General features: G+C 42.3%; 1 protein-coding gene across 3 annotated transcripts in view; it reads right to left on the bottom strand.

The window, feature by feature from the left end:
* Positions 1-8,100: 8,100 nt before the first annotated feature.
* Positions 8,101-15,668, bottom strand: part of LOC115208080 (sodium- and chloride-dependent GABA transporter 2) — a 28,069-nt gene continuing 20,501 nt past the window's right edge. For all 3 annotated transcript variants that reach the window (XM_029775852.1, XM_029775853.1, XM_029775854.1), the window contains 5 exons: positions 15,411-15,548; positions 14,965-15,067; positions 11,999-12,099; positions 9,713-9,883; positions 8,101-9,033 (listed from right to left, as the gene is read on the bottom strand). In XM_029775852.1, the coding sequence (XP_029631712.1) occupies positions 8,872-9,033; positions 9,713-9,883; positions 11,999-12,099; positions 14,965-15,067; positions 15,411-15,548 (675 nt within the window). In that variant the 3' untranslated portion in view covers positions 8,101-8,871. The remainder of the gene's footprint in view (positions 9,034-9,712; positions 9,884-11,998; positions 12,100-14,964; positions 15,068-15,410; positions 15,549-15,668) is intronic.

The raw sequence follows: 15,668 nt of genomic DNA on the forward strand, positions 1-15,668 counted from the left end.
TCCCTCTATCTCTGGTAAATTTGCAAATTCAGGCATTAGAGATTACATTTTAGTTTGCATTGACCTGCCCCCTACCCCAACTGTACTGTTAGTGATAAGTGTTCTTTGTCTACCACGGGACATTAGTGAAACGAGTGACTGGATCTCCATGGTGTTCAGTCAGAGGATCAAGATGATGTCCTTCTGTGTGTAAATATTTGAAGATAACATAACTTGAAAAGGAACAAAGAAAACCCAAATCAAAAAGCCCCAATATCAATTGCATGTAAAGAGAACTTGAAATTGTATTTCTTTTACTCTGCTTTAAACCAAATGTTGTATGAGTTAGGTAGTATCATGAGTCTAGTGTTGCTCTTTAGCAATATGTTTTTGTGGAACAAAAACCTATATTACTTGAGGTGTCAAACAAGGTAGGATACAAAGTGTATCTATGGAAATAAAAGCGAAGTCAGACACCATTTCAGTTGCTGAGATAGTGTGTCGCTGTTGTAGGCCTAGCTGTATTTTATATTCATTACAAGTCATATTTTTCCTCTTGTAACTTGTGTATTATTTTTTACTGCAGAATGTATAAGTTCTCCGGTGTAGGTAATGTAAAATATCGTCAACCAGAAATAATGGTTGTTATACCCAGGCACTAAGCTCTCAAACAAAACAATATCCCACATCGCAGGTGGGAAAAGGAACACACTAAGTATGATCCCCAATTAGAGGCAACGATATTCAGCTGCCTCCAATTGGGAACCATACACATACACCAACATAGAAATATACTATCTAGAACACCCCCTAGTCACGCTCTGACCTATTACACCATAGAGAACCCCGAGACCTCTCTATGGTCAGGGTGTAACACTAGGGCTCTATTCAATCTGCATTGCAGAAATTCATCTTTGCGATTTAAAGGCAATGTTCTCGCTTTAGTGGAGATATACACTGTAAACACTGTACAGTCGTGGCCAGAAGTTTTGAGAATGACACAAATATGAATTTCTAATTTTAATAAATATTAATAAATAGTAATATTAATTTTCAAACAAAGTTTGCTGCTTCAGTGTCTTTAGATATTTTTGTCAGATGTTACTATGGAATACTGAAGTATAATTACAAGCATTTCATAAGTGTCAAAGGCTTTTATTGACAATTACATGAAGTTGATGCAAAGAGTCAATATTTGCAGTGTTGACCCTTCTTTTTCAAGACCTCTGCAATCCGCCCTGGCATGCTGTCAATTAACTTCTGGGCCACATCCTGACTGATGGCAGCCCATTCTTGCATAATCAATGCTTGGAGTTTTTCAGAATTTGTGGGTTTTTGTTTGTCCACCCGCGTCTTGAGGATTGATCACAAGTTCTCAATGGGATTAAGGTCTGGGGAGTTTCCTGGCCATGGACCCAAAATATCGATGTTTTGTTCCCCGAGCCACTTAGTTATCACTTTTGACTTATGGCAAGGTGCTCCATCATGCTGGAAAAGGCATTGTTTGTCACCAAACAGTTCCTGGATGGTTGGGAGAAGTTGCTCTCGGAGGATGTGTTGGTACCATTCTTTATTCATGGCTTTGTTCTTAGGCAAAATTGTGAGTGAGCCCACTCCCTTGGCTGAGAAGCAACCCCACACATGAATGGTCTCAGGATGCTTTACTGTTGGCATGACACAGGACTGATGGTAGTGCTCACCTTGTCTTCTCCAGACAAGCTTTTTTCCGAATGCCCCAAACAATCGGAAAGGGGATTCATCAGAGAAAATTACTTTACCCCAGTCCTCAGCAGTCCAATCCCTGTACCTTTTGCAGAATATCAGTCTGTCCCTGTTGTTCCTGGAGAGAAGTGGCTTCTTTGCTGCCCTTCTTGACACCAGGCCATCCTCCAAAAGTCTTCACCTCACTGTGCGTGCAGATGCACTCACACCTGCCTGCTGCCATTACTCAGCAAGCTCTGTACTGGTGATGCCCCGATCCCGCAGCTCAATCAACTTTAGGAGACAGTCCTGGCGCTTGCTGGACTTTCTTGGGCGCCCTGAAGCCTTCTACACAACAATTGAACCCCTCTCCTTGAAGTTCTTGATCATCCAATAAATGGTTGATTTAGGTGCAATCTTACTGGCAGCAATATCCTTGCCTGTGAAGCCCTTTTTGTGCAAAACAATGATGACGGCACATGTTTCCTTGAAGGTAACCATGGTTGACAGAGGAAGAACAATGATTCCAAGCACCACCCTCATTTTGAAGCTTCCAGTCTGTTATTCAAACTCAATCAGCATGACAGAGTGATATCCAGCCTTGTCCCCGTCAACACTCACACCTGTGTTAATGAGATAATCACTGGCATGATGTCAGCTGGTCCTTTTGTGGCAAGGCTGAAATGCAGTGGAAATGTTTTTTGGGGATTCAGTTCATCATCTGATCACTCTTCATAACATTCTGGAGTATATGCAAATTGCCATCATACAAACTGAGGCAGCAGAATTTGTGAAAATTAATATTTGTGTCATTCTCAAAACTTTTGGCCACGACTGTATATGTCAGACCAATCGGAAATTACCTTTACATTTCTATCGCAGAATCTGTAACACTTCAGCTTTACAGATTGAATAGAGCCCCTAGTCTTTAAACTCAGTGGAGTTTAGAACCAGAGTCTAACATCTCTGTTAGAACTAGTATTACAAGTTGCTGAAGCACACCAGATGATAGCCTGACATATGGAATGACACAACAAATCACTGGACCACAAAGAAATACTAGTGGAATACGTCAGGTGCAGCTGGGGAATTGTGTAAAATGATCACAAGACCAACAATAATATATCAAAACCTTGAAACACTATTATCACCCTAACCCACTACATTGAGGGTCATAATGGTATCAATGAATGATAAAACACAAACTGTCATCAGGGATAGTAGAGCTGGAGCTGCCACCGCCTTTGCTCAGCAATCATCAGAGACATGTGTACACTGTAATACAGACCATAGTAAGTCATTAAAGGATGAATATAGATATTATACAAACATCTGTCTAAAGCTACGAGTATTCATTTTTCATATCAGGGTAAACTCACCTCAGACACAAATGCAGGTGGGGTGTGCTCTGTGTTGGTTTAGCCTGAACTGGCAGTTAATGATAAATGCTGTTACCTGCTGGTCTTATCTGTAACTCATAGAAGGGCATTGTTCCTGTATTAGTCTTCAGCTCAGCTATAGAACAGAGTCTGTACCCTCTGGGGAAAACGTATTTACAGTCAGTGGAATGATGATGTCTCTGTTCAATTGCCTCAGAGTAGGAGCGCTTATCTAGGTTCAGTTTAGCCTTTTCTATGATCCTAGATCAGCACTTCTACCCTAGGACGCTTTATGAATGTCTACAGCAAGATGGCATAGCAGTTTAGACGTCCTTTGTCTTCCTCTTGTCGTGTCCCGTGTATATATATATTTACATATTTTCTTCGAATATCTTTTTACATATTTTTTTCTAAAAACTCAACCTCAAAACACTCTCCTGCAACCCGCCTCATCAATTTAAAAAATAAAAGTATTATTTACCTCAAATCTGAAATCCACAACAGAAGCTAGCTAGAGGTTAAACTGGCTAACGTTGGAGTTCAGCTAGCCACGGTTAGCGGTCCTCAGCTATCCATTAGCTCGTAAAACTATCGCCAGTTTTTGTACAGCGTGACTCAGACCAGAGCTTACCGGACCTATTCTCTCTCCATATCCCCGGATTTCTACCGCAGGCTCTGGACATTTACACCTGGATCTTGCAGCTAGCTAGCTGCTACCTGGGTGACTATTGGCAACGTAGGTCCCGGAGTTAACATAAATTATTCCGGAGTTAGCCAGCTGAAGAGTTTCATCAGCCACTCCTGGGCTATTCCGGAGCTAGCCAGCTGAAGAGTTCCATCAGCCTCTCCTGGGCTACAATCACCTATCCGGACCCGTTTTACTGCCGATGCGGAGCCCCATCGGGCCTTCACGACTGGACCACCGACGTTATCTGCCCGAGGGAGTTATCCAACTGGCCCCTCCCTCGCGACGTAACCCGAATGCCCATCTGCGGCCCGCTAATCGTTAGCTGTCTCATCGGCTGCTATCCGAATAGGTCTATCGGACAATTTTCTTGGGCCACTATAACTAACTATTTTGCTAATTGGACTGGACCCCCCTACCACACAGAACCCCACTAATCTACAGATGGAATCGCACGAGGTGGCTAAAAACAGACCTCCCTCCATCTTCTACCAGCTTGCTACCTATGGCTCGGCTAGCTATCTAACTCTCACTGGACCCTTTGATCACCCGGCTAAGCATGCCTCTCCTTAATGTCAATATGCCTTGTCCATTGCTGTTCTGGTTAGTGTTTATTGGCTTATTTCACTGTAGAGCCTCTAGCCCTGCTCATTATACCTTATCCAACCTCCCAGTTCCTCCACCCACACATGCTATGACATCTTCTGGTTTCAATGATGTTTCTAGAGACAATATCTCTCTCATCATCACTAAATGCCTAGGTTTACCTCCACTGTACTCATATCCTACCATACCTTTGTCTGTACATTATACCATGAAGCTATTTTATCGCCCCCAGAAACCTGCTCCTTTTCCTCTCTATTCCGGACGTCACAGACGACCAATTTTTATAGCTTTTAGCCGTACCCTTATCCTCATACTTCTCTCTTCCTCTGGTGATGTAGAGGTGAATCCAGGCCCTGCAGTGCCTAGCTCCACTCCTACTCCCCAGGCGCTCTCTTTTGATGACTTCTGTAACCATAATAGCCTTGGTTTCATGCATGTTAACATTAGAAGCCTCCTCCCTAAGTTTGTTTTATTCACTGCTTTAGCACACTCTGCCAACCCGGATGTCCTAGCCGTGTCTGAATCCTGGCTTAGGAAGTCCACCAAAAACTCTGAAATCTTCATCCCTAACTACAACATTTTCAGACAAGATAGAACGGCCAAAGGGGGCGGTGTTGCAATCTACTGCAGAGATAGTCTGCAGAGTTCTGTCCTACTATCCAGGTCTGTACCCAAACAATTTGAACTTCTACTTTTAAAAATCCATCTCTCTAAAAACAAGTCTCTCACCGTTGCTGCCTGCTATAGACCACCCTCGGCCCCCAGTTGTGCTCTGGACACCATATGTGAACTGATTGCCCCCCATCTATCTTCAGAGCTCGTGCTACTAGGTGACCTAAACTGGGACATGCTTAACCCCCCAGCCATCCTACAATCCAAGCTTGACGCCCTCAATCTCACACAAATTATTAATGAACCCACCAGATACCACCCCAAAGCCGTAAACACTGGCACCCTCATAGATATCACCCTAACCAATTTGCCCTCTAAATGCACCTCTGCTGTTTTCAACCAAGATCTCAGCGATCACTGCCTCATTGCCTGCATCCGTAATGGGTCAGCGGTCAAACGACCTCCACTCATCACTGTCAAACGCTCCCTGAAACATTTCAGCGAGCAAGCCTTTCTAATCGACCTGGCCCTGGTATCCTGGAAGGATATTGACCTCATCCCGTCAGTAGAGGATGCCTGGTTATTTTAAAAAAAGCCTTCCTCACGATCTTAAATAAGCATGCCCCATTCAAAAAATTTAGAACCAGGAACAGATATAGCCCTTGGTTCTCCCCAGACCTGACTGCCCTTAACCAACACAAAAACATCCTATGGCGTTCTGCATTAGCATCAAACAGCCCCCGTGATATGCAACTTTTCAGGGAAGTTAGAAACCAATATACACAGGCAGTTAGAAAAGCCAAGGCTAACTTTTTCAAGCAGAAATTAGCTTCCTGAAACACAAATTCAAAAACGTTCTGGGACACTGTAAAGTCCATGGAGAATAAGAACACCTCCTCCCAACTGCCCACTGCACTGAGGATAGGAAACTCTGTCACCACCGATAAACCCACTATAATTGAGAATTTCAATAAGCATTTTTCTACGGCTGGCCATGCTTTCCACCTGGCTACCCCTACTGCAGTCAACAGCACTGCACCCCCCACAGCTACTCGCCCAAGCCTTCCCCATTTCTCCTTCTCCCAAATCCAGTCAGCTGATGTTCTGAAAGAGCTGCAAAATCTGGACCCCTACAAATCAGCCAGGCTAGACAATCTGGACCCTTTCTTTCTAAAATGATCTGCTGAAATTATTGCAACCCCTATTACTAGCCTGTTTAACCTGTCTTTCGTGTCGTCTGAGATTCCCATAGATTGGAAAGCAGCTGCTGTCATCCCCCTCTTCAAAGGAGGGGACACTCTTGACCCAAATTGCTATAGACCTATATCCATCCTACCTTGCCTTTCTAAGGTCTTCGAAAGCCAAGTCAACAAACAGATTACCGACCATTTAGAATCCCACCGCACCTTCTCCGCTATGCAATCTGGTTTCAGAGCTGGTCATGGTGCACCTCAGCCACGCTCAAGGTCCTAAACGATATCGTAACCGCCATCGATAAGAAACAATACTGTGCTGCCGTTTTCATTGACCTGACCAAAGCTTTCGACTCTGTCATCCACCACATCCTCATCAGCAGACTCAATAGCCTTGGTTTCTCTAATGATTGCATCGCCTGGTTCACCAACTACTTCTCTGATAGAGTTCAGTGTATCAAATCGGAGGGCCTGTTGTCCGGACCTCTGGCAGTCTCTATGGGGGTGCCACAGGGTTCAATTCTTGGGCCAACTCTTTTCTCTGTATACATCAATGATGTTGCTCTTGCTGCTGGTGAGTCTCTGATCCACCTCTACGCAGACGACACCATTCTGTATACTTCTGGCCCTTCTTTGGACACTGTGTTAACAACCCTCCAGACGAGCTTCAGTGTCATACAACTCTCCTTCTGTGGCCTCCAACTGCTCCTAAATACAAGTAAAACTAAATGCATGCTCTTCAACCGATCGCTGCCTGCACCTGCCCGCCTGTCCTGCATCACTACTCTGGACGGTTCTGACTTAGAATATGTGGACAACTACAAATACCTAGGTGTCTGGTTAGACTGTAAACTCTCCTTCCAGACTCACATCAAACATCTCCAATCCAAAGTTAAATCAAGAATTGGCTTCCTATTTCGCAACAAAGCATCCTTCACTCATGCTGCCAAATATACCCTAGTAAAACTGACCATCCTACCGATCCTCGATGTCATTCATAACATTCTGCGATGTCATTTACAAAATATCCTCCAATACCCAACTCAACAAACTGGATGCAGTCTATCACAGTGCCATCCGTTTTGTCACCAAAGCCCCATACACTGCGACCTATATGCTCTCGTTGGCTGGCCATCGCTTCATAATCGTCGCCAAACCCACTGGCTCCAGGTCATCTACAAGACCCTGCTAGGTAAAGTCCCCCCTTATCTCCGCTCACTGGTCAACATAGCAGCACCCACCTGTAGCAAGCGCTCCAGCAGGTATATCTCTCTGGTCACCCCCAAAGCCAATTCCTCCTTTGGCCGTCTCTCTTTCCAGTTCTCTGCTGTAAATGACTGGAACAAACTTACAAAAATCTCTGAAACTGGAAACACTTTTCTCCCTCACTAGCTTTAAGCACCAGCTGTCAGAGCAGCTCACAGATCACTGCACCTGTACATAGCCCATCTATAATTTAGCCCAAACAACCTCTTCCCCTACTGTATTTATTTTATTTTGCTCCTTTGCACCCCATTATCTCTATTTTGCACTTTCTTCTACTACAAATCTACCATTCCAGTGTTTTACTTGCTATATTGTATTTACTTTGCCACCATGGACTTTTTTGCCTTTACCTCCCTTATCTCACCTCATTTGCTCACATCGTACATAGACTTATTTTTCTACTGTATTATTGACTGTATATTTGTTTTACTCCATGTGTAACTCTGTGTTGTTGTATGTTGTCGAACTGCTTTGCTTTATCTTGGCCAGGTCATAATTGTAAATGAGAACTTGTTCTCAACTTGCCTACCTGGTTAAATAAAGGTGAAATAAAAATAAAAAAATAAAATGAATACGGGCCCAGGTCTGAATATCGGAAGTGATTTCTGCAGCGAATTACACTTTTTATTTAAAGTACTCCAAAGAATAAGGGTGGAAAAATGACATATAAATCATGGCACAAGGTTTGATGATTTTATTGATATTGGCAACAAATCTTATCACAGTATTGTGCAGTTTTTCTTTTATATATACACACCTACACAATCCCTTCTCGTTAACCATCGATATATTTTCACAAATGTCATACTTCACAAAGTCTTAAGAAATTCCATAGTAGTAGAAAAAAACAATGTCGGATTATTAAACCCACCCAAATCAAAGATAAAATGTATCTTTAAAAAAAATTGTTTGTTCACTTGTATATACAGACCCCAGGACCAATAGCATGACCGTCATTTTTTGTTTCCACCATGATGTGTGACAGGTCTTTGATCCATTCATCCATTACTCTGCCATGACCCAAGTACTGGTTAAAGGACAACTTCAAAGGTCCATATTTTGTGCCGGACCTTACTCAATATCTCACTTCAGATGCTTTCTCTGCATTCTGACATGATTGACCTGTAATTCTAATAATTCTAGGTAGAGATCTCTGAACCAAACAGAATGACCGCATCTCTCTTTTCACTTTCCAGAACCAGTGCTTCTACGTCTCATCAGCGCTACATACAGGAAATAGTGTGTGTTTTGGAAACACCTGCCCACATCGCCCTCCCAAGAAAAAGACTTGGGGTGGATTATGTTCTGTACTGTACTTTTCTAAGCCACTCAGACCAAGCGAAGGGTCACATAAGCCTCTGTTACACAACAGGAAGTATTTGTATTGTTTATGTCAGGACCTTGAGTGACTGGCTGGACCTGCTTATCTTTAGTCCTATAGGGATGGTTGCTACAGGGGGCCAGTGTCTCTGTCTAGGAGGTTGTGGCCCCAGGCTGGTGTCTCCATGTCCCCCAGGGGTCTGTCTTGCTCTGACTGCTTGGCCAGGAGGGAATTCTTCTGGGCCTTGGTCATGGGGAGATCCTCTGACGGCGTGGTGAGGATGGACAGTCTCTGAGGAGTAATAGAGAGGACAGAGGAGCATTTCAAAGAGAGACCACCAAAAGAATGAGACATAAAATAACTGGTTGTTTGTGATGTTTGCAGAGCATTGATTGTTTGTCTTCTTTTCTTAGTTGGTAGAAGAAACAACATCATCAGTGTGTATTGGGGAGTAAATGGATTTTGGGTTATGGATCTGATCATTGTATAAATAGAGACACAACTAGCGATAACAACACAAGTGGTACCTGCCAACTTTTAAAAGATCTGAAGTTTGGAATTGATAGTGAGAAATTAACCATGGCCTCTCATGACCATTGCCCCATCTTTAGAAGATGTAATCAAAGACTTCGCCTCTATCGTCGACCTACGTTACTAGCTATAGCTAGGCTACCTATGATATATTGCTTGTTTTTTTGTTGCTTTTGGACCACTTTGAGATGCTTTTCTGTTTTGAAACTCCAGTGCTTGACTTGGGCTGAGACAGTTGCCGGTACCCATGTTTGGTGCCGGTACTGTTTACATTTAGGTGCGTGAGCTCCACAACACTATTGAGATAATATTCTATAAGAGGAACAGGAGCTCAAGCAGTTAAACATTTTAGGTGCCGGTACTCAGCTCCGGAGAGCTCCTGCCCAAGTCAAGCAATGTGAAACTCTATAGAAACATAATAAATGATGTCCCTATTTACCTGTCGCAGTGTACCAGGAGTGACGCTCACGATGTACACCATCCATAGAGGAACGATGAGGGTGGAGGAGAGAGTGAACCACCATCCAACAGCGTAACCCCACCAAGGATACTGGAAGGTGTTGTTGAATTTCAGTGGGGTAAACTTTATCAAGGAGAAGACAAATGTCGCCTAGAACAAAAGATATGGATGGAGGTTGTAAAATAAACATTAAAGAACACAATGTATTTTCCGATAGCATTGTACTAATTATAACATATTATGGTAACAGTGAGGGTTGAGTGAGGACAGAGATGAACAAGATAAGGTTAAGAACAAGGTTATGGTTTCTCCAGTATGTTTAGGTCAGGCTTCTGGTGAAGCATTTATAATGGTCTAATAAAAAGCATGAGCTGTCGCACACCCAATATGTTCCCCCTGTTGATGATGCTTATCATGCATTATAGTTGAAAAAAAAGAAAACGTAACAAACATTTTATGAAATTGTAAACAATTAAATATACATTACTAGTAATAAGTTTGGACACACCTAGTCATTCAAGGTTTTTTCTTTATTTTTACTATTGTCTACATTGTAGAATAATAGTGAAAACATCAAAACTATGAAATGACATATATGGAATCATGTAGCAACCAAAAAAGTGTTAAACAAATCAAAATATATTTTATATTTGAGATTCTTCAAATTATTCACCCTTTGCCTTGATGACAGCTTTGCAAGCTCTTGGCATTCTCTCAACCAGCTTAATGAGGTAGTCACCTGGAATGCATTTCAATTAACAGGTGTGCCTTGTTCAAAAGTTAATATGTGGAATTTATGCATTTGTGCCAATCAGTTGTGTTGTGACAAGGTAGGGGTGGTATACAGAAGATAGCCCTATTTAGTAAAAGACCAAGTCCATAAGATTGCAAGAACAGCTCAAATAAGCAAAGAGAAATGACAGTCCATCATTAATTCAAGACATGAAGGTAAGACAATGCGGAACATTTCAAGAACTTTGAAAGTTTATTTGAGTGCACTTGCAAAAAACATCAAGCACTATGATGAAACTGGATCTCATGAGGACCGCCACAGGAAAAGAAGACCCAGAGTTACCTCTGCTGCAGAGGACAAGTTCATTAGAGTTAACTGCACCTCAGATTGCAGCCCAAATAAATACTTCACAGAGTTCAATTAACAGACACATCTCAACATCAACAATTTAGATGAGACTGCGTGAATCAGGCCTGCATAGTCAAATTGCTTAAAAAAAACTACTGAAGGACACCAATAAGAAGAAGAGACTTGATTGGGCCAAGAAACATGAGCAATAGACATTATACCAGTGGAAATCTGTTCTTTGGTCTGATGAGTCCAAATTTGAGATTTTTGGTTCCAACCGCTGTGTCTTTGTGAGACGCAGAATAGGCGAATGGATAATCTCTGCATGTGTGGTTCTCACTGTGAAGCATGGAGGAGGTGTAATGGTGTGGGGGGGCTTGGAAAAGCTTTCCTCATGAAGCTGGTTGAGAGAATGCCTAGAGTGTGCAAAGCTGTCATCAAAGCAAAAGGTGGCTACTTTGAAGAATCTAAGATCAAAAATATATTTTGATTTGTTTAACACTTTTTTGGTTACTACATGATTCCTTATGTGTTATTTCATAGTTGTGATGTCTTCACTATTATTCTACAATGTAGAAAATAGTAAAAAGAAAGAAAAACCCTTGAATGAGTAGGTGTGTTCAAACTTTTGAGTGCTACTGTATATGTGAAATTAAATTAACCAGTAATGTATGTTAATGTTAATCCTATGCTAGTGCTAATGATAACAATAGCCTAATATGTTCAATATGCTGTAAACTATTATCTTCTAACTGTTTCACTCAATTAATTCTAATCAACCTAATAATTATGACACACCCCTCACTATTGTCATCAGTTGCACTAATTGCACTGTTTTGTCTATACTGGTTCAAGCATTCATGACATTACCCTGAAGAAGGAACAATTATGCCGAAAGGTTGGTGGTTTACCCAATAAATTACAGTGAGTTTATACATAGAGTGCGACTCTCTTTGTTTTTATAGAAGCATTTATAGTGAACATAAAGTTAGGATTATCTACTTTACATAGGTTACACATCGGCATCCATTTGATTTATATTTCTCTGTATTGTCAACTAAACTTTTGGTTTTCTGTAAATCACTTATATTACTGTGACATCAACATCATGTTTACTATAACTATAATTGGAAAAAGAACATTCATTTGCTGTTGACAGTGGGGTGTAAATAAATAAAACTTACAATGCAGATGACTGGAGTGACATACTTCAAACAGTACTTAATGATGGGTAATGGTCGATAACCGATCATGTCCTCTATATTATCGTACAGACGGTCTGCACCTGTGGAGTAAACATATCAACAGGGACTCAAAATTACAGCAGTCAATAAAAGTGTTTGGTCAGTTGGTCTGTCAAATACCCAGATAACATTCTCAAACCACCAAGTGACAGACAGGTTCAAACAATTGCAGATCAGGAAACCTGGACAACAGCTCTAACCAGGGTTTCCCAAACTCGGTCCTGGGCCCCCCACAGCTGATTCAAATAAGCAACTCATCATCAAGCTTTTATTATTTGATTCAGTTGTGTAGTGTTATGGCAAAAACAAAACATGCACCCAGGGGTGGGCCCCAGGACCGAGTTTAGGAAACCCTGGTCTAAGCTACCTGTATTTATTTGTTTAGAAAATAAGAGCTTACGTTATGGCCATTCTTCTGAAAAAGTGATGAAGAAAAATCGAATTAATATAAAAAGAGGACCGGTGTCACGTGTACTCCCTCTCCGGTGCTCTAGGTCACCGAGCTGCTCATCATTACGCACACCCGTCACCATCGTTACGCGCACCAGCGCCTCATCAGTCTCACCTGGACTTCATTACCTTCCTGATTATCTTCCCTATATCTGTCACTTCTTTTGGTTCCTTCCCCATGCATTATTGTTTCTGTTCCAGTGTTCCCGCTCCTCTTCCAGGTCGTCAGGTTCCCGCACCTCTTCCGGCTTGTCAGGTTCCCGCGCCTCTTACAGCTTGTCAGCTTCACACGCCTCTTCTGGCTCGTCAGGTTCACACGCCTCTTCTGGCTCGTCAGGTTCCCGCTCCTCTTACAGTTCGTCAGGTTCACACGCCTCTTCTGGCTCGTCAGGTTCCCGCTCCTCTTCCGGCTCGACAGGTTCCCACGCCTCAGCAGAGACGACCGGTCCGCTCATGGTCACAGGGATTGTCCTTTTGGTCAGTGTCCTGTGGCTGAAGCCGTGTGTCAGGGAGGGGGTACTGTCACGTATACTCACCGGCGCTTTAGGTCACCAGGCTGCTCATTATTGCACACACTTGTCACCTGGACTTCATCACCTTCCTGACTCCTGAACAGCTAATCGAAGGGCTACCCAGACCCCTCTTTTACGCTGCTGTGACTCTCTGTTGATAATCTATGCATAGCCACTTTAACTCTACCTACATGTACATATTACCTCAATTACCTCGACTAACCGGTGCCCCCGCACATTGACTCTGTACCGGTACCCCCTATATATAGCCTTGCTTGTTATTTTACTGCTGCTGTTTAATTATTGGTTACTTCTATTTTCTATTTTTACTTATCTATTTTTTAATTAACACTTATTTGAATTTGTTTTCTTAACTTCTTAAAGCATTGTTGGTTAAGGGCTTGTAAGTAAGCATTTCACTGTGTTACACCCTGATCTTTCACCTTTCCTTGTGATTGTCTTCACCCCCTCCAGGTGTCGCTTGTTTTCCCTAGTGTATTTATCTCTGTGTTTCCTGTCTCTCTGTGCCAGTTTGTCTTGTATGTCCAAGTCAACCAGCGTGTTTTTCTGATGCCTTTTCTATTTTCTTTTTGCTAGTCCTCCCGGTTTTGACCCTTGCCTGTTTCTGGACTCTGTACCTGCCTACCTGACCTTTCTGCCTGCCTTGACCTGACCTGACACTGTACCTCCTGGACGTTGAACTGGTTTTGACCTTTTGCCTGTCCATGACCATTCTCTTGCCTACCTCTTTTTGGATCAATAAACATCTAAGACTCCAACCATCTGTCTCCTGTGTCTGCATCTATTGTAAGGTCTACACGTATTGTATTCAGCGCATGTATCAAATTTGATTTGATTACTTTCCTTATATCTGTCGCTCCCTTTGGTTCCTTCCCCAGGCGTTATTGTTTCTGTTCCAGTGTTCAAGTCTGTGATGTGAATAATCAAGGACTTGGGACTATAAGGTTCTACCTGCAAAATGTATAGTTTTAAGATGAGTATTTTTAAGTACCAGATCTCAGAACTGTTTTGTGATGTCCTCCTGTTTTCAAATATATCCACTTACTTATGTAAAATTATTTGTTATTGACAACCCAGCATTGTGGGATTGGATTGCATGTAGAACCTTATAGCACCAAGTTAAAAGGTGTTTGCATAGATATAACTTTTTGATTTTTCGGACCACCTAAAGAGCAACTCTATGTGAATACCTCATTTTTGACCACCATGTCAGAACCTTATAATCCCAAGGTAACGAGATGTCGTTTCACATCAATGTCCAAAGTGGCAATGTGTGCCAGAGGAACAACTTGGATAATGCCATAAACACCTTGAACAGAAACATCCTGAGGGAAGCTGACCTGCAATTAGGGTTTCTGTGATTGATTATCTGGGATTGAAGGAATGGGGCCATGCAGGGTCTTTTACCACTCCTTGCTATCAGGGATCCTTGGGCCGTTCATACTCCATTGAAGTTGACATTTAAAATGGTTAAGGGTAAGGGTAGTTAAGGTTAGGGTTCAAGGTAGGGACGTCCCAAGGACATTTTCATAATGGGGCTGCAGCGTAGCCTAGTGGTTAGAGTGTTGGACTAGTAACCAAAAGGTTGAACATTTGAATCCCTGAGCTGACAAGGTACAAATCTGTCGTTCTGCCCCTGCACAAAGCAGTTAACCCACTGTTCCTAGGCCGTCATTGAAAATAAGAATTTGTTCATAACTGACTTACCTAGATAAATAAAGGTATATAAAATAAGACCTGACTGACATAACAAGAGGAAAACTGTAGATGCACTACCACATTTCAAAATGTCACATTGTGTATTCTACTATACCAACTAACAGTAGGTTGAGACCCTGACTGACATTGAACAAAAGTGGCTGCAGGCCCTAAGCGGCTGCTTATACCTAGAAATGGCACTGGGAGTAGGCCGGGCTAACTCACCATAAACCCAGCTGATACACACTGACTGTAGTATAGCGAAGAGAAGCAGAGTCATCCCACTGCAGGCATAGTAATCAAACAGCTGGAAGATATACAGGCCTCCCTGCAAATAGAGGAGGGGTAGAAAGAGAAAGAAAGTATAAGGTACAGTCTTACTGAGCACAACAATATGACTATAATCTACCTCCAGGGTGAACAAAACACTCAGACAATGATCGTAGGTGTGTCCAGCAGCCCAATCGCTTACAGAATAAGTGGAATCTACCAACAATTATGCGGAACGAGGAGGTATGTTGAAACACAGGGATATGTTGAAACAGATCACTTAGGAGGAAGGTTATCTATCGATCATATATCTGGTTAATGTCATGATAGATCTAATAACGATGGCCTTGAAATTCTATATTTTATATCCTATATAATGATGACTTCAAATGACCTCTCACCTCTGTGACCATGACCAGGCCGATGAAGAAGCTAACCACACTGATGATGATGAGGAGGATTTTACGCCGATGGCCAACCAGGAAGAAGGAGGGATACATGTCTGAGATAGCTGTCATCAAAGCCTCCAGACCTACAAACTGAAGCAGAGAGAATAGGGAAGTTCAGTGGAAACTCTCTTCTTTGAAACACTAGCTACTCATTCACAGTTTCACATCCAATAGTTTAGTGATGATTGTAGCATCTATTGTAGGTTATGT

This window comes from Salmo trutta, chromosome 14 (genome assembly GCF_901001165.1).
Source record: "Salmo trutta chromosome 14, fSalTru1.1, whole genome shotgun sequence".
Classification (NCBI taxonomy): domain Eukaryota; kingdom Metazoa; phylum Chordata; class Actinopteri; order Salmoniformes; family Salmonidae; genus Salmo; species Salmo trutta.